The sequence below is a fragment of the Borostomias antarcticus genome (assembly GCF_949987555.1).
Source record: "Borostomias antarcticus genome assembly, chromosome: 10".
Classification (NCBI taxonomy): domain Eukaryota; kingdom Metazoa; phylum Chordata; class Actinopteri; order Stomiiformes; family Stomiidae; genus Borostomias; species Borostomias antarcticus.
Window position 1 is genome coordinate 28,613,495 of NC_140243.1, and position 20,000 is coordinate 28,633,494.

Consider the following 20,000-nt stretch of genomic DNA (forward strand, 5'->3'; position numbering starts at 1 on the left):
CTATTTCTACTACTATGTGGAATATGAACAATACATGTATGTATTCACTGTCACTTGAGTGTCAGAAAATATATAAGGCATTTCTATCTCTGGTAAGGAACAAGCCGTTGTGTTATGTGAGACTGGAGAATGTTGTTGTCACCATGGCGGATTGTTTTCCTGATCTCTCTGTGTTCTGACAGGTGCTGCTCCCCCCCTATGACGACAGCATGGCTGTTCCATCCAAGCTGCTCCCCCCCTATGACGACAGCATGGCTGTTCCATCCAAGCTGCCCCCCCCCCTCACTACAGCATAAAGCTCTCACCGGCTGGACCACACTGGACCCTGCTGTTACTACAACCTGACAACCTCCCTCTGTATCACTGTACACACACACACTCACACATACACACACGTTCACACACACTCACACATACACACACGTTCACACACACTCACACACACACACACACACACACACGTTCACACACACACACACACACACACACACACACACACACACACACACACACATACACACACGTTCACACACACACACACACACACACACACATGTTATCCACTCCTCTAATCAATCAGTGTGTCTATTTTGTTCCTGTGATGTTCATCATTGGACTGTTTGAGTTACTTGTTATTTGCACTGATCTCCTGTTGAACGGTAGAACGGAGGAAATAACATGGGATTATAAAGGTGGGAGATGCAATATAAAAGCGAGTCTCAGAGCTCATATATTTTTATTACTTTTGTATAAACTGTACTTGTACCTCTACTATATCAGTCTTCATTCTACTCAAATTAACATGCACAGTTAATAGCATATTAAGCAAGTATCCTGCTGTCCAACATAATGTCCTAAATTCCAAATGTCTGTGTTTATTGTGTTCATGATCCTCGTTGGATTGCCTTTTCACTATCCCCCTTTCTGATAGGCTGCACTTAAGAGATGATGTACCAAGTGTTGCATCGATTGGACGGATTCCAAAGAATCACACCTGCTTGTAGTCTGACATGACAGAGGGGCAGAATGTACCAATCACCCATTTACTCATACTTTATTGGTAGTGTGTTTGAGCGTGTGCAAAAACAATAGTGTTCAGTTAAAGTCTTCTTACTCTCGGTCAGATTTGTAATGACTTGTGGAAGTGATTTTTTCTGTGGAACCACTGAGGAGAAACGAGTCAGGTTTTTTCAATCAAGCAAACGTCTGCTCTCTGTGTGAACAGAGCTCTGAGCTCTGCCAGACTAGGATTGGCCAGCTGCTCCCCGAAAGAAGAACTTGGCGCCCTCTCTGGACAACAATCAAGACCCAACTGTCTGCTGATGTATAAAAACTATAGTTTTATTTGTCTATTAAAAATACATTTCATTGATAGACTTTGTGTTGGTGTGTTATTTTGAAGTCACTGGAGGACTGTGTGTATGTTATTACCATGGGTGAATGGTTCTATATATATATAATGGTTATATACTGCGTGTGTGTAGTTACTGTACTGGTGTTCAGGTTTAGGTCAAGGTATTTTCTGAATAGTTGCGGTCATGCGCAACGGTTATGACTTCCAAAATGGCTGCTGTTTCCCTTACTTGAATACTGTAAGCCTATAGTATCTGACCATTAGTGAGACAATACAAATATATTTTACAGTTTTGTGGAAAAAAATAGTTGGTGAGTTATAAGGAAGGTTTCACAACCCTGCATGTATGGAAAGATGAACCGCATTGTGTTTGACTGTCACATGTAGTCCCCTGTAAGACCCTAATGTCACCAATGATTGGCTGCTCAGGTAAAGATGCTCTGATGTTGTTTGAGATCATAAAACAAATCATACTGTACAAATACAAAGATCTGGGGTTCCCTCAACAGCATGACTCAGACCAGAGGCCTCCCACAGACTGGAGAGAGTGAAGAGAGAGCAGCTAGGGGATGGAGGAGAGGAGGTGTGGAACCGTGGCCAGACAGTCTACAGCATGTGCCTGGAGAGAGAGAGAGAGAGAGAGAGAGAGAGAGAGAGAGAGAGAGAGAGAGCTGAAGTGTATCAGCATATCCAGACCTGTCCTCTCCCGTTGCAGACCTCCACTACCAGGTGGACCTACACACTAGTGTTTTCTGCTTGGATATATTGATTAACAGGCTCTACGTCTCTTAAGGTAAGAGATATTTTCCTGACTGATGAAATTGTGTTATCTCATTACTCAAAAAAAAAAAAAAAATTTAAACAACTGTTACTTTTTAATTTGCAGAAATTCAATCTATTTGTCATCTGCAAAAACTTGATATGATTGAGTGTGAGTGCAGATGGTCTGCCTAGTTGCAAATTAAGAATTATAGCACTGAACACCTGTTTCACAGTTTGTTTACAAGAAGATCACCTTTGGCATCATGAGGCTGCAGCAGCATGAAAAGTGATCAGAGATTCAATGTTTACACCAGAAAACAGCAGCAATATGACACTGTCTGTTGAACCAGAACTCTGTCAGATTCTAGAATGTGATAGATTATTAACATATTAGACTGATATTATTAACATATAAGACTGATATTATTAACATATTAGACTGATATTATTAACATATTAGACTGATATTATTAACATATTAGACTGATATTATTAACATATTAGACTGATATTATTAACATATTAGACTGATATTATTAACATATTAGACTGATATTATTAATATATTAGACTGATTCCTCTTCATTGAGATGGCTGCTTGACACATGTGGACACGTGTCCCTGTGCTTAGTTGGGTGCATTATTCTTGACACGTGGCAATGAGAAAAGGGAGTGAAAAGGAAGTTTCGGGAGAAAGGTTGACTTTCCAGATGTTTCTCCAAGGCTGAGAATTGCACTGTTGTTTATGAACTTTATTGCATGTGACTACATCGTGATTGCTGTTGCTTTACTGTCACAGATGTAGACGATACTTCAGACAACCATTCTAGGTCTTTAATCTTAATCTTAAATGTTCAGAGAGATGCCAGTCACACAATGTTGCATGTGACCCCTGCCAGCTCCAGGTCACAGCAGTTGTGTGAACATGCTCACTGTTCTGTTCATAGACATGTGAACAGATTGCAGCACTTGTCATCATCAGTAGTGTTTTCAGAGCAGTGGTGGAACACAGACATGGGTCAGGGTTCTAGAACATTCAGTTTGGCCTGCACGGAACACTGCGCAGTATTCTAGAACCTTGATTCACCCTGCACAAGCACATCTCCCTGAACACCATTCTGCCTGAACATTCTTCAGAGTTCTCGAACCCCGGAAGAGGGCGGAGTGGAGTCAGAGGGCTTCTGGCTGCCTGTGTGTGATGTGGTTGTACATGTCCTCAGAGGCTCTGTGGGCAGTGCAGTAACAGATGGCTCCCCGGAGAACCGCGAGAGGAACAGCCCGAGGCAAATTAAAAACATTGTTTTAATCACCTGACCACCTGTGCTCCAAAACATCAGAAACTCTCCACGCAGGCAGACTGTGTTTTCACTACATTAGATGCCATATGGAAAAACTCTCAGGGAGCCCTAGTGGTGTTGTTTTCTGTTCAGAGAGAGACATTGATAGCCTATCACATCATGGTACTGGTTGTGTTCTGAGGCTCTGCTTGGGCTCTGTGGACGCGAAATGATCATTATCCTGGGTCAGAGAGGCGGAATCTGAAAGGATCATTATCCTGGGTCAGAGAGGCGGAATCTGAAGCTTGGGTTTGCAAGCAGGATGTGAAAGTGCTCCCCCTCTGAATGGCTGATTGACTGCTAGAACATCGTTCTCTGAATGGCTGATTGACTGCTCGAACATCGTTCTCTGAATGGCTGATTGACTGCTAGAACATAGTTCTCTGAATGGCTGATTGACTGCTAGATCATCGTTCTCGGTGGCTGTCAGTGTGAGATTCTCTCATCAGGTCCTGGGCGCTGACTTGGCGGTGTGTGTTGTTATGTTATGTTATGTTATTTTTATTTATAATGCGCACCCCAACCAACTGTTATATCAGCCCGGGGCGCAGCCCAGGTACAAAGGGAGACAAACAAAAACAAAGGACTGCAAACGAACAGATTAACAAGAAACGCCAGGAATTGGAGAGTGGCTGGCTGCCGTCGGGCGTAGCGCCGCCATCATGCTTCCTAACAAAGCGCTTCACAATACAAATAACTGAGAAAAAGGAAGAAAGAGCGACATACAAAATGCAATACGACAATTACGACATACAAAATACAGTACAAGGCAATTACAATGAGAGGGAAAGGGGGGGGGGGGTGCGTGTTTGTGTGTGTGTGTTTCTGAGTCCGTGAGTTCAGTCCATGTGTGTGTGTGTGTGTATGCCTGAAGGCCTCTGGCTGAGGAGACTCGGACGGAATGTCTTAGCGATAACTGTGTTGTTGTTTTTGTGTCTCTGAGCGGCTGTGTGTCTCTCCTGGTCAGGATGAGGACCCTGGCCCTCGGCCTCTTCTGCCTGCTGTGCTGTGATGCAGCCCGGGTGGAGGGCAGAGACAGACGCCGCCCCAAGCCCAGCGCGCTCCGAGGACGCAATGACTCTGCAACGGTCAGCGACAACTCAGTGGGTAAGAGGAACATGGGAGAATTAGGAGGATAGGACAGTTTCTTGTGTGTGTGTGTGTGTGTGTGTGTGTGTTTGTATCTGTCTGTCTGTACAAAGCTCCACTAACAGACCCGTTTCCCGCGCCTCTCTGCCAGAGAGCCCGTGCAAAGGGAAGCCCCTGGACTTCGTCTTCATCATCGACAGCTCGCGCAGCGTGCACCCCCACGACTACGAGAAGGTCAAGGTGTTCATCGCCGACATCGTGCGCTTCCTGGACGTGGGTGCGGACGCCACGCGCGTGGGGCTGCTGCAGTACGGCAGCGTGGTCCAGAACCACTTCTCCCTCGGCACCTACAGCAGCAACGCCCAAGTGGAGGCCGCCGTGCGCGGCATGGAGCACCTGGCGTCCGGGACCATGACCGGCCTCGCCATCCAGTACGCCATGGAGACGGCCTTCTCCGAGGCAGAGGGGGCGCGGCCCGCGGACCTGCACATCCCGCGGATCGCCATGGTGGTGACGGACGGCCGGCCGCAGGACACGGTGGAGGAGGTGGCGGCGGAGGCGCGGCAGGCGGGCATTCAGATCTTCGCCATCGGCGTGGGCAGGGTGGACATGAGCACGCTGAGGGCCATCAGCAGCGAGCCGCACTCTGAACACGTCCACCTGGTGGCCAACTTCAGCCAGGTAGAGACGCTCATCTCAGTCTTCCAGTCCAAGCTGTGTGGAGGTGAGTCTCCTCCTCGGTCTCCTCTCCTTCATCCTGTCTTCTATTCTCCATCCTCTGCCCCCCTCCTAAGTTCTTGTATCTCGTCACCACAATTCTGGCATGCTCAGATGTGTGTGTGTGTGTGTGTGTGTGTGTGTGTGTGTGTGTGTGTGTGTGTGTGTTAGATACAGACACATGCTCAGTGGTGGACCATCAGTGTGAGCACATCTGCGTAAGCACCCCTGTCGCCTACATGTGCCGCTGCAGAAAGGGCTACACCCTCAACCCAGATCGGAAGACATGCAAAGGTCAGTTCACTGATGACTGGGTGATAAGATCTATAGGACGGTGATGCCCTGATGGTGGCATGCTGCAGGAACGGGCATCCTGAAACCTGACCATTTATGTTAGATTATAGAATTGGTGGGAATATTTGGGCTTATAAGTACTGGTGGAATAGTGAACAGTGGCCAGCCATCAGCAGTGAACCCTGTCTCTGCCCTGGTTCTCCTAGCTGAAGATATGTGTGCGGTAGTGGACCATGGCTGTGCCCACATCTGTGCTAACCTGCCTGAGGCCAGGTATGAATGTCGCTGCCAGCCTGGTTACGATCTCAACCAGGACCTCAAGACGTGCCGGAGTGAGCACTGCGCAACCTTCTTTATATGTTAACTTTCTGTCTCTCTGTCTATCCTTCTCTCTCTCTCTCTGTCTCTCTCTGTCTCTCTCTCTGTCTCTCTCTGTCTCTGTCTCTGTCTCACTCTCTCTCTCTCTCTCTCTCTCTCTCTCTCTCTCTCTCTCTCTCTCTCTCTATCTCTATCTCTCTGTCTCTCTCTCTCTCTCTGTCTCACTCTCTCTCTCTGTCTCACTCTCTCTCTCTGTCTCTCTCTCTCTCTCTCTCTCTCTGTCTCTCTCTGTCTCTCTCTGTCTCACTCTCTCTCTCTCTCTCTCTCTCTATCTCTATCTCTCTGTCTCTCTCTCTCTCTCTCTCTGTCTCACTCTCTCTCTCTGTCTCACTCTCTCTCTCTGTCTCACTCTCTCTCTCTGTCTCACTCTCTCTCTCTTTCTCTCTCTGTCTCACTCTCTCTCTCTCTCTCTCTCTCTCTCTCTCTCTCTCTCTCTCCTCTCTCTATTATTCCTGATTCACTGTGCAGAACCTTTTTGATCAGGTAATCAAACCCCACCATCCATGGACATTTGTCATAGCAATGTAACCATACCTGACTAGTACTATGCACAAGCACAGCTTTGAAAGGCTACAATCCCCCAGAGCATCCCAGTCAAAACCCAGTATTATTTGAGTGAGGTCTGCCTGTCCACCTCCACATGTTCCGCCTCTCGGTGGAAGCGAAGGAGGGTCAAGTGGGAGAGATTTCTTGGAAGTGGGCTTTTCCAATGGTCTAACCAGCTGTTGAGATATAGGGGAGTGTGTATTCAGAGTGACCAATGGTCTAACCAGCTGTTGAGATAAAGGGGAGTGTGTATTCAGAGTGACCAATGGTCTAACCAGCTGTTGAGATATAGGAGAGTGTGTATTCAGAGTGTCAGAATGCAGGGAATCCATTAACCAAAAGTGATAGTTTGATCCATTGAGAGGATTTGCCGCCTTTGTTACTATACTAATTAATTCAATGTATTATTATTATTATTATTATTATTATTATTATTATTATTATTATTATATGTACTGTACAGCTTGCCTCTCATTGCCGGTGGTGAATGATGCAGCTTGGACTGGTTCCTGTACCTGGCAGAGATGTTAAAATACACGCCAGGGGAAAACAGTTCAATCTGTTCTTCCAATTATCCTCCATATTTGGTCAGTGGACACCGGATCCCCTGATAAAAAACACCATGTCTTTTCTTTCGCTGTATTTTTTTTAATCATTGGATGCTATCTCACTGAACTAACCTCAGGATTATGGAAAATGACTGTACTGACTTGGGGTATGATTCTACTGCCTTTTCTGCACTCTGATGTTCTGATGACTGTCTAATGCTTCACAGAGATAGACCAGTGTGCTCTGGGCACCCACGGCTGTGAACATGAGTGTGTGAACACTGAGGACTCGTTCCAGTGTAAATGCAGGAAGGGCTATACACTCCAACCGGATGGTAAAACCTGCAAGAGTAAGTTCATGTCTCACTAGCTGTGTATAGCAGTAGCTATAATTATTAGTATAATAATAATAACAACAACAATAATAATAATAAGTATTATTGTTATTATTATTGTTGTTATTGTTATTGTTGTTATTATTGTTGTTATTATATGTACTGTACAGCTTACCTCTCATTGCCGGTGGTGAATGATGCAGCTTGGACTGGTTTCTGTACCTGGCAGAGATGTTAAAATACAGCACAAAGTGCAGCCCTGGCGGAAGCCAACCCCCACCAGAAAGAATAACAACTTACTGCCGAGGACACAGACAGCTCTCGCTCTGGGTGTACAGGGATTTGATGGCCCTAAGTAGGGACCCCCTCACCCCATACTCCCGCATAACCCTCCACAAGACCTCTCGAGGGACCCCACCATAAGCCTTTTCCAAATCCACAAAACACATGTAGACAGGTTGGGCAAACTCTCAAGCCCCCTCCAAGATCCTTGCGAGAGTGAAGAGCTGGTCGTTGGTTCCATGACCAGGACGGAATCCGCATTGTTCCTCTTCAATCTGAGGTTCAACTATCGGCCGGACCCTCCTTTCCAGCACCTTAGAATACACTTTCCCTGGGAGGCTGAGTAATATGATGCCTCTGTAATTGGCACACACCCTCTGGTCCCCTTTTTTGAATATTGGGACCACCACCCCAGTCTGCTACTCCTTTGGCACTGTCCCGGACTTCCAAACAATGTTAAAGAGGTGTGTAAGCCAAGACAGCCCCTCAACACCCAGCGCCTTCAGCATTTCTGGACGGATCTCATCAGTCCCTGGGGCTTTGCCAGTGTGGAGTTGTTTGACTACCTCAGTTAATTTTCCCAGCTTGTACACATTTTATATATACAAACATTCACACGACTCTTGGGATTCGTAAAATCTAAAAAGCTATGTATACAAGATGTATATCTTTCACTGCGTAACAGTTTGAATGACGACTCCTCCCCCCCTCCATTGAAAACAATGGAGCCACGCTCTAAATTGATACAGAAAATGACAGAATCAGTGTTGAGTTTCTAACACTCCTACACTTCTGAAGACCGAAGGACATATTATACATGGAAATGTTCGTGTGATTGTCTGGACTTTCCAGAAGTAAATAGTTGAGCTATGCTATGTATACTTTTCGCCGTTTGCCAATTTAAACCACGACACCCCCCCCCCACCCTTCTCACTCAACCGAGAGGAAAGCTGCCAAATATACCTTGTGGACTTGGGCGTTTCACGTTGCAAGGCTGGGCGTAGCACAGTGGATAGCGCGTCGACCTTGCAAGCACCAGGTGGGGAGTTTGAATCTCGTTCAACCATATGTCTGATTTGGAAGATTCTTGTACCAATGGATTCCTTGTCTCAAGTCGAGTTTAAAACAGCAGTCGTTGTCCGCATGAGCCCCACAACACTGCTTTATTGGGGGCCAAGCAGCGAAGCTGCATAGGCACCCTAAGTGATTCTACGTTTTTAGGGGCCAGGCAGCGTAGCTGCCGGAACCCTATTGTATTTGCCTATATTATTATTATTATTCTCCATCTTCCACTGAAGTCTAACTTCCCGTGGACAAAAAATCACCAAAATTTGCACATAGCTCCAGTACTATACCCAAAGTCCTCACCCTGCATTGTAGGTCAATAAACCTCAAGGTGGCGCTACAGCAACAGTCTAAAGTTTAAAACTTTAAAAAATCATAACAAATCAGCCATAGGTGCTATCACTGTAAAACCACCACGTGAATATAGTCCCAATTGAGACAAAACTGTCATATGCTTTGACCTTGCAGGAATTTTGAAGTCCATCACTCTGATTTCTTCCTAAACTGTAAAACCTATCAAACCTATCTCCTCCCACATTTTTTGTTCAATTGACACCAAAATTGATCTACTGTATCGTCAGACTGTCCTTACCAAACTATCCTCACAGATTTTTGAAATATGAAAAATTGAGCCCACAGCACATCAAAAAGTTTTACTGTTAACAATTCTGTATACAGTTCCTATTAATTCTCGCCAAATCAATGTCTGATCATCCTCATAAAAAGTGACAACATTGGCCACATATCCAAGATGTAGTATAATTTTTTTCAGAATTTTGTCTCAAAAATTGAATTTTTTAAAATATGTTTAATTCTGTCCTCTGAAACCAACACTTCATACAAAGAAAACTGCGTTACCCACAATCCAACGCAAGCTCCACGAATCTGAGACATCGCTGTTGGCAACCCTACCCAACCCCCGCCGAGGATTACAATGACTAAATCGATTGATTGGCTACTGACTGAGCACACAGCTGCTGAAGTCAATGTTCAAATATGAAGAAAAGCAAACAAAACCTGTAAAGATTAATAAACATATCTCATCCCACATTTTTCAATCAATTAACACCAAACTTGCTACACTGGATCTTCAGACTGTAATTCACAAACTCATTGACCAGATTATTGAATTATCAAAATCGAGCTTACAATGCATCAAAAGGTTTTACAAATGTTTTACTATACCATATGAATGTACAAAATGAACATTGGAATGTCAACTTTCTTGTTGTCTTCCTATTCTCTCGCTTATTGCTCCTAAACTTGTTGGAAATTGCCCGGCCCCGCCTCATCGCTGCGTAGCAGCTTTAATCTTGTTCTTGTTCTTCTTCTTCTTATTATTATTCCGCAATGGGAGTCTATGGCAGCCCATAGAACCATATGGTAAAAAGTTGTGAAAATTTGAGGCGCCACCGGTGGCTCACCGGGTTAAGGCGCATACCACAGCGGCTTGGGTTCGAATCCGGCCTGGGCCATGTGCTGCATGTCTCCCCCCCCCTCTCTCTCTCTCTCTCTCTCCTGCATTTCCTGTCTATAATCTTCACTGTCCTATCTAATAAAGCAGAAATGCCATAAACAAATCTTTAAAACAAACAAAAGTTGTGAAAATGTATTTTTATTATTATTATTATTATTATTATTATTATTATTATTATTATTATTATTATATGTACTGTACAGCTTGCCTCTCATTGCCGGTGGTGAATGATGCAGCTTGGACTGGTTTCTGTACCTGGCAGAGATGTTAAAATACACGCCAGGGGAAAACAGTTCAATCTGTTCTTCCAATTATCCTCCATATTTGGTCAGTGGACACCCCCTGATAAAAACCACCATGTCTTTTCTTTCGCTGTATTTTTTTAATCATTGGATGCTATCTCACTGAACTAACCTCAGGATTATGGAAAATGACTGTACTGACTTGGGGTATGATTCTACTGCCTTTTCTGCACTCTGATGTTCTATGTACTGTCTAATGCTTCACAGAGATAGACCAGTGTTCTCTGGGCACCCACGGCTGTGAACATGAGTGTGTGAACACTGAGGACTCGTTCCAGTGTAAATGCAGGAAAGGCTTTACACTCAGACCAGATCTTAAAACCTGCAAGAGTAAGTTCATGTCTCACTAGCTGTGTTGCGTGTTGCATCTGGAAACATAATTTAGGTCTATTTGGCCGCACTAATCATCTGTATTGATAATCGGTCATTGATCATCACTGAAATGGTTGAGAGATGAAGGAACACAAATTGATGCATCCAGATGCCTCTCAAACTTTCATTTAACGAACTGCAGCTGATATGCAACAACAATGTTAACAGTTAGTTAGTTGAGTGTTTGTTGCTGCTTAGTTGTGCATCTATAGGGCCATTCTAAATTCAGTTGTTTCCCAGAGTACTGTCTCTTCAAATATCTGCCTAGCTGCCTGTTCTGACCCCACCCACTTGCGTAGTTCGAACAGGGATGTGAGGTCAGCGTTAATCTCGCTGCTCCAATCCAGACCCTGTTTTTTCCCCTGGATTAAGAGGCCTATTCTGTGCTGACTGATTGCCAGATGTGTATTTATGCACAGTGCAGAAAACCATTGTCACAGCATTTGTTTCATCCTCTGATTCATAAGGCCTGATACAGAGATCTTGTTTGGATTTGCGTTAGAATAGGCTACAGTACATACTCAGATGAATGTGTATTATTATTCTGGACAGTCGAATGTAAACCCTCTGATCAAACCTCATGTATCAAGCACAGAACATAATGCCACACAAAAAAAAGTTTGTTTGTTTGTTTTTTTAGAAGCGGTTGTATGTCTACAAACACTTCTACCCCTCTAAAGACATTAACTCTCCATTCATAGGCTACTGCTCTCTGGGCCATTCTCAACAAGGCCATCAATACAGTATCTCTAAGTTGTCTCAAACGACTTCCATTACCTGATTCATAAACATCTCACTTGAAAGTACTGCATCTGAAGTGTCTATAAAGCTCCTTGTCAAACCTGAATAGCTGTCCTTAACGCGCCTCCCCCCTCCGCCCCCCTCCTCCCCTGACCCAGGCCTTGACCTGTGCCAGACGGTGGACCATGGTTGTGAGCACCTGTGTGTCAGCACTCCCGACTCCTACACCTGCGAGTGCTTCCAAGGATTCACACTGGAGGACAACGGCAAGACCTGCAAAAGTAATCCCAACTAACTGCTGCTACTGTGTGGAGTGCTAATGATGTCGTATGTTTGGGGCAGGTTTGGCAGGTGAAGCCCTTATTGAGTTACTCTGTTCAAAGTCTGCGAGCGTCCAAGAATAGACGTATTGTAACCTATTCCAGCAAAACTCTCCATTTCTGTATTGGCTCCAAGTTTGATAAGATATAGCCCTCTATGGTAGGTAGGTAGGTAGGTAGGTAGGTAGGTAGGTAGGTAGGTAGGGAGGTAGGTAGGTAGGTAGGTAGGTAGGTAGGTAGGTAGGTAGGTAGGTAGGTAGGTGGTTAGGTAGGTAGGTAGGTAGGTAGGTAGGTGGTTAGGTAGGTAGGTAGGTAGGTAGGTAGGTAGGTAGGTAGGTAGGTGGTTAGGTAGGTAGGTAGGTAGGTAGGTAGGTAGGTGGGTGGGTAGGTAGGTAGGTAGGTAGGTAGGTAGGTAGGTGGGTGGGTAGGTAGGTAGGTAGGTAGGTAGGTAGGTAGGTAGGTGGGTGGGTAGGTAGGTAGGTAGGTAGGTAGGTAGGTAGGTAGGTAGGTAGGTAGGTAGGTAGGTAGGTAGGTGGTTAGGTAGGTAGGTAGGTAGGTAGGTGGGTGGGTAGGTAGGTAGGTAGGTAGGTAGGTAGGTAGGTAGGTAGGTAGGTAGGTAGGTAGGTAGGTAGGTAGGTAGGTAGGTAGGTAGGTAAGTAAAAGTGTATTTGTATAGCACCCCTCTCAGCACAAATGCTTCACATAAGGTGCAGGTAAAAAAAAAAGTGCATTGTAAAATAAATAACATACAACAAGTATACAAAAAGTGGCCAATTTCAAAGGCCCCTATACTATAATAAAACAAAGAAAGACCCAGCAGGACCTACAAGTATGACATCAGCAGCAGTGCTCAAACGCCTGCCTGAACAGATACATTTCCAGGTGCCCCTTAAACATATTTATTGTCCCTGCGGATTTCAAATCCAGGGGGAACGAGTTCCATAGTTTTGGGGCAACTGCCCCAAATGCCCGGTCCTCTTTGGTTTTTAGTCGGGTCCGGGGGACTGCCAGGAGACCTTGGTCAGAAGACCTCAGAGACCGGGTGGCTTGATGTGGTGGGATCAGTTCACAGATGTATGCGGGGGCTAAGCCATTGAGTGCTTTGAATGTGGTCAACAGGATCTTGAACTGGGTCCTGTAGTGTACCGGTAACCAGTGTAGGGAGGCTAGGATGGGGCTGATATAGCAGGATGTTTTGGGCCTGGTGAGTAAAACAGTGTAGGGAGGCTAGGATGGGGCTGATATAGCAGGATGTTTTGGGCCTGGTGAGTAAAACAGTGTAGGGAGGCTAGGATGGGGCTGATATAGCAGGATGTTTTGGGCCTGGTGAGTAAAACAGTGTAGGGAGGCTAGGATGGGGCTGATATAGCAGGATGTTTTGGGCCTGGTGAGTAAAACAGTGTAGGGAGGCGAGGATGGGGGTGATAAGGCAGGATGTTTTGGGCCTGGTGAGTAAAACAGTGTAGGGAGGCTAGGATGGGGCTGATATAGCAGGATGTTTTGGGCCTGGTGAGTAAAACAGTGTAGGGAGGCTAGGATGGGGCTGATATAGCAGGATGTTTTGGGCCTGGTGATTGAACAGTGCAGGGAGGCTAGGATGGGGCTGATATAGCAGGATGTTTTGGACCTGGTGAGTAAAACAGTGCAGGGAGGCTAGGATGGGGCTGATATAGCAGGATGTTTTGGACCTGGTGAGTAAACGGGAAGCAGCATTTTGAACCAGTTGTAGTCGGTGAGCCGAGGGTTTGCTAAGACAGTGAACAGCCATTTCGAGCTCAGTATGAGACACCACAGACCTGAGTTTGGAGATGTTTCTTAGGTGGAAAAAACAATTTTGGGACAGTGACACTATATGATTGTCCAGGTTTATCACCTGATCGAAAAACACCCCCAGATTTCTAATATGGGGGCGGACGTTCGTTGCAAGGGCCCCCAACAGGTGTTTTACCTGTGCTGCTGTCAGAAGCTGTGATTGGGACCTGTAGCACCCGATAATGTAATAATCAACCGATAATGTAATAACGCCTGATAATGTAATAAAAGTTTGACTTAAGTCCATCGAAAATGTAATAAAACCTGATAATGTAATAACTTAACCAATAATGTAATAAAATGTCCTGACTGATAATGTAATACAATTTTCCTGATAATGTAATACCTTATTACATTATTGGTCAAGTTATTACATTATCAGGTGGGTCTTTTTTTTTCAAAACTGGTAATGTAATACTTGACTGATAATGTAATAATTTAAAAAGTGAATGAATAATACTGTTAGGGTACTTTGTGGTATACTTTAGCGTACTTTGTGGTACTTGTGGTATACTTTGGTGTGTCTCATGATACATTGCAGTATACTTTGGGGTGCTTTGAGGTACTTTGTGGTATACTTTGGGGTACTCTGTGGTATACTTTTCAGTACTTTGCAGTACTTTGTGGTATACTTTGGGGTACACAGCAATACTTTGCAGTACTCTGCAGTATACTTTGGGGTACTTTGAGGTACTCTGCGGAATACTTTGAGGTACTTTGTGGTGTGCTTTGGAGTACTTTGCGGTACTTAGTGGTATACTTTGGGGTACTTTGTAGTACTTTGCAGTACTTTGCAGTACTTTGTGGTATACTTTGGGGTACTTTGAGGTACTTTGCGGTACTCCGCGGAATACTTTGAGGTACGTTGTGGTGTGCTTTGGAGTACTTTGCGGTACTAAGTGGTATACTTTGGGGTACTTTGTAGTACTTTGCAGTACTTTGTGGTATACTTGGGGTACACAGCCATTCTTTGCAGTACTCTGCAGTATACTTTGGGGTACTTTGAGGTACTTTGCGGTACTCTGCGGAATACTTTGAGGTACTTTGTGGTGTGCTTTGGAGTACTTTGCGGTACTTAGTGGTATACTTTGGGGTTCTTTGTAGTACTTTGCAGTACTTTGCAGTAAACTTTGGGTACTTTGCAGTATACTTTGGGGTACTTTGTGGTATACATTGAGGTACTACTTTGCTGTATACTTTGGGGTACTTTGCTGTATACTTCGGGGTACTTTGGTATTTTGCAATATTTTGCAGTACTTTGCGCTTTACTTTGGAGTACTTTGCGGTACTTTGTGGTATACTTTGGAGTACTTTGAGGTACTTTGTGGTATACTTTGGAGTACTTTGAGGTACTTGGTGATTAGTAGGGCCCTTCAAAAAGGGGTTCAGTATTTTATCTTAACCTATATAGTAGGAGACAGGATTTAATTTAAGACATAGATCTAATAATATGAATTGAAAGCAAAGTGTATGAGGCAAATTATGTGAGGCTGCTGTTCATCAACTATAGTTAAGAGCTGCTATCCATTGACTATATTTCAGATTGCAATACCATACCAACTTCTTATTAGCATGAACTACCCTTTATCCTCACATGTCACCTACCTCTCCAGAGCACATGAGACAAATGGATGGAAGTGAGGTCTGAAGATGTGTTTATGGGGAAAACCAATGAGGTGCACACAATAACTGACATTCAGTGCCACATTGCCCGTTTGTTTATACAAACATTTTATCATGTTATTCCAGTTTTTCGGATAGCCATAGATGTTTTAAAAATCATAATTGCACTAGCCTACACAGGCATTACATTAATGAGGACAGAATTAGTGAGGACAGAATTTAAGGTAGGCCTACTCTATAAATCCAGACAGTACCAGTACCTTCAGGCCAGATTTGTGGACAAGCCCATCCTGAAGCTAATCAAGGATGTCCAGACCAGACACCAGATTGATCTTGTAGATATGAATAGATGGAAAGTATGGTATAGCAAAGCCACATAAAGATATATTCCAATGGTGCCAGACATCTTCAGTAGATATTTCTGGCTTAAGCAGCTGACAGGGAAAGGTAGCAATGAAATAGCCAAACAAACAACCACATTTATATTAAACATGGTCCTCATACAGTAATCCAAAATGACCAAGGTGCTGAGGGAACTCATGCAGTAGCTTAAAGTAAAGATCAATGAAATTTCCCCTTATCATCCACAAAGTCAAAGAAAAGTAGAGAGTATGCATCGAATATTGCATAAAAATATGTTGTTTGATCTAGGGAACTTAGAGGGTGAAGGAGTAAACATAGCATATTCAAGTCAAAGTTTTATCGGTAACATGCAACATACCCTGACAATGAGCAGTGATGTTTCCACTAGCTGCTAAATATGTACACTAGGCAAAGTAAAAAGGAGAAACGTACTATACACACCAAACATATAAATATGTAAACCAAGTCCAAAATATAAAATATTTATTAATGGAATGAAATAAAATGAGCTGAGATGACATATGAAATTGGACAGTTCACCTAAATAGAGAAGTATACATATGGATCTAGAGAGAGTAAATGTATGTATATTCACGTTTATTTACAGAATGTAGATTTTTATAATCTAGCAGGTATAAATATACAGTGCTGTTGTGCAGAGTATAGTACTGAGTTAAGGACAGAGATGAGCAGAGTGTACTCATTCCGGATGTGGATGGTCTGAAGGTAGAAGCTTCTTCTGAGCCTCTGTGAGTTGATCTTCTTCAGTAGGCAGTACCTGAGCAGAGAGAAGAGGCTGTTGTCCGGGTGGCTGGGATGTTTCAACATTCTCCTGACCTTGGTCCTGCAGCGCCGTGTGATGTCCTGGAGGTGTGGGAGATATGTTCTGCTGACCAAACACTCTCTACAGTGACTTGTCCTGCATGGTGTTGCTTCCATAGCATGTTGGTAGTGTTGATGTTCTCAGTCAGACACCCTCTCAATCATGCATATACAGGAATGTTTGTTGTCCATGTCTGGAGATCTGTACATCAATATACTGTACTTGTAAATACACTGTCTCCACAGGGGTCCTACTGCTGTTCAGGCAATTGGCCGCTCCTGCTTCCTGCTAGTCCACTAGAATCACTTTCATCTTCCTGCTTCCTGCTGTAGTCCACTAGCATCTCCATTATCTTACTGACGTTCAGGTGGAGGTTGTTGTCCTGACAACATTTAGTTTGGCATGCCACCTCCTCCAAGTAGGCCTTCTCATTATTGTTGGAGATCAGGCCTACCGCAGCTGTGTCATCAGTGAATTGATAATTGAGCTGGAATTGTAGGTAACTATGCAGTCGTGTTTGTACAGAGGATATGAAACAGCCCAGTGTTGAAGGTGAGAGGGTGACTTTCTCCAGTGTTTAGGGTGAGAGAAGATGATGCCCACTCTCGCCCCCTGAGGTCTGCCCGTCAGGAAGTTGAGGATCCACCTGTGCAGGAAGGGTTTAATCTCCAATCTCCATCCTGCGTTTGGAGATGAGTATGGGGAGTTATGGTATTGCAATCTGAAATATAGTCGATGGACAGCAGCCTCACATAATTTGCCTCATACACTTTGCTTTCAATTCATAGAATTAAATCAGTTCCTGTCTCCTACTATATAGGCTAAGATAAAATACTGAACCCCTTTTTGAAGGGCCCTACTAATCACTAAGTATCTCAAAGTACTCCAAAGTATACCACAAAGTACTCCAAAGTATAGCGCAAAGTACTCCAAAGTATACAGCAAAGTACCCCAAAGTATACAGCAAAGTACCACAAAGTACCCCAAAGCATACTGAAAAGTACCTCTGTATACCACAAATTACCACACATTACTGCAAAGTATGGGTAAGTACCTCAATGTATACCACAAAGTACTTCAAAGTACTCCAAAGTATAACGCAAAGTACCCAAAGCTTACTGCAAAGTACTGCAGAGTACCGCAAAGTACTCCAAAGCAGACCACAAAGTACCTCAAAGTATTCCGCAAAGTACCGCAAAGTACTGCAAAGTACCCCAACGTTTACTGCAAACTACTGCAAAATATCAAAGTACCTCAAAGTACCCCAAAGTATACTGCAGAGTACTGCAAAATATTTGCTGTGTACCACAAAGTATACCACAAAGTACTGCAAAGTATACCACAGAGTACCCCAAAGTATACCACAAGTACCACAAAGTACTCCAAAGCACACCACAAAGTACCTCAAAGTATTCCGCAGAGTACCGCAAAGTACCTCAAAGTACCCCAAAGTATACTGCAGAGTACTGCAAAGTATTGCTGTGTACCCCAAAGTATACCACAAAGTACTGCAAAGTACTGCAAAGTACTACAAAGTACCCCAAAGTATACCACTAAGTTCCGCAAAGTACTCCAAAACACACCACAAAGTTCCTCAAAGTATTCCGCAGAGTACCTCAAAGTACCCCAAAGTATACTGCAGAGTACTGCAAAGTATTGCTGTGTACCCCAAAGTATACCACAAAGTACTGCAAAGTACTGCAAAGTATACCACAGAGTACCCCAAAGTATACCACAAAGTACCTCAAAGCACACCAAAGTATACTGCAAAGTATCATGAGACACATCAAATTATACCACAAGTACCACAGCGTACGCCAAATTATACCACAAAGTACCCTAACAGTATTATTCATTCACTTTTTAAATTATTACATTATCAGTAAAGTATAACATTACCAGTTTTGAAAAAAAAAGACCCACCTGATAATGTAATAACTTGACCAATAATGTAATAAGGTATTACATTATCAGAAAAATGGTATTACATTATCAGTCAGGACATTTTATTACATTATTGGTTAAGTTATTACATTATCAGGTTTTATTACATTTTCGATTGACTTAAGTCAAACTTTTATTACATTATCGGGCGTTATTACATTATCGGTTGATTATTACATTATCGGGTGCTACAGGACCTCTATATTATGACCTCTGTTTTAGACGCATTAAGCTGGAGAAAGCTGCTCGCCATCCAGCCCTCAATGGCAGACAGACAGTCCAATCAGATGTTGAGTTTATGCATCTTCTCAGGTTTAAAGGAGACATATAGCTGGATGTCATCAGCATAGCAGTGGTAGGACACACCCAACAATTGTGTGTGTGTGTGCGTGTGTGTGCGTGCGTGCGTGCGTGCGTGTGCGTGCGTGTGTGTGTGCGTGACAGAACAGACAGAGTGTGGGGACAGAGTGATGGATTTAGTGTTTGTCATCGACGGATCCAAGAGCCTGGGCCCATCCAACTTCCAGCTGGTCAAGCAGTTTGTCAACGGCATCGTGGACTCTCTGGAGGTGTCCGGCGCCGGGACACACGTGGGCCTGCTGCAGTACTCCACCAAGGTCCAGAGCGAGTTCACACTGGGCCAGTACACCACGGGCCAGGATGTGAACGAGGCCGTGTCCCGCATGCAGTACCTGGGCCGAGGCTCCATGACGGGGTCCGCTCTGCGTCACATGTTCGAGCACAGCTTCTCCGCCAAGGAGGGCGCCAGGCCGGACGTTCCCCACGTGTGCGTGGTGTTCACGGACGGGCGGTCCCAGGACGACGTCGCCAAATGGTCAGCCAAGGCCAAGGAATCCGGTAGGCCACCTTCACCTTCCAGACCAGACCAGCCAAGTCTTCCTGAGCAGTCCTGTGTGGTTATACATTCACTCCAGCAGGAGTTACCTCTGGCTTTTAACAACCTGTCAGGCATAGCAAGGAACATTATGAACCATATTTTAGAACTAGAACACTGGAACACTAGAACCATTCTCCTCTGACTCTTCCATTGAATCATATTAAGAACACAAGAACACTAGAGCTGCAAGAACGACTGTTGCTGTGTTACTGTTGGTCATTCTAGTAACAGAATGTGCGCTGTCGCCCCCTACAGGTATCACCATGTATGCGCTGGGAGTGGGGAAGGCCCTCGAGGAGGAGCTCAGAGAGATAGCATCGGAGCCAGATGAGAAGCATTTGTACTATGCTGAAGATTTTAGCCGCATGGAAGAAATAACAGACAAACTTAAGTCAAGTTTATGTAAAGGTACTCACAACCACAGCCTTATCAGTAAACAAACAGTTCATACAGACTTCTGGCATGCAGAGATACTCATGTATCCATAATGTATACTAATGATTGAACGTCTGAGTGTCAGATTGATGGTCTCTCGTGCTCATGGTCTTTACGCCAGCATGTTTCTTGGTGAACCAGTAACCTACTTCTAGTGATGGGATGAAAGCATGTTCTGTGTCA

At 44.2% G+C, this 20,000-nt stretch overlaps 2 protein-coding genes across 2 annotated transcripts in view; both read left to right on the plus strand.

Moving 5' to 3' along the window:
- The window catches only part of LOC311314379 (lysosomal-associated transmembrane protein 4B-like), a gene marked incomplete at both ends in the record, with an annotated part of 12,607 nt that extends 12,311 nt beyond the window's left edge, over positions 1-296 (plus strand). The window contains one exon of the mRNA XM_084444715.1: positions 183-296. Coding sequence (XP_084300841.1) covers positions 183-296 — 114 coding nt within the window. The remainder of the gene's footprint in view (positions 1-182) is intronic.
- Positions 297-4,421: 4,125 nt separating this feature from the next.
- On the plus strand, positions 4,422-19,961 carry LOC311314380 (cartilage matrix protein-like; the record flags this gene model as incomplete). The annotated part of the gene is made up of 10 exons (XM_084444716.1): positions 4,422-4,560; positions 4,694-5,266; positions 5,431-5,553; positions 5,760-5,885; positions 7,253-7,375; positions 10,694-10,816; positions 11,758-11,880; positions 18,929-19,342; positions 19,638-19,790; positions 19,939-19,961. The coding sequence occupies 10 exons, from the start codon at positions 4,422-4,424 to the stop codon at positions 19,959-19,961; spliced, it is 1,920 nt and encodes a 639-aa protein (XP_084300842.1).
- Between the last annotated feature and the right edge of the window lie 39 nt (positions 19,962-20,000).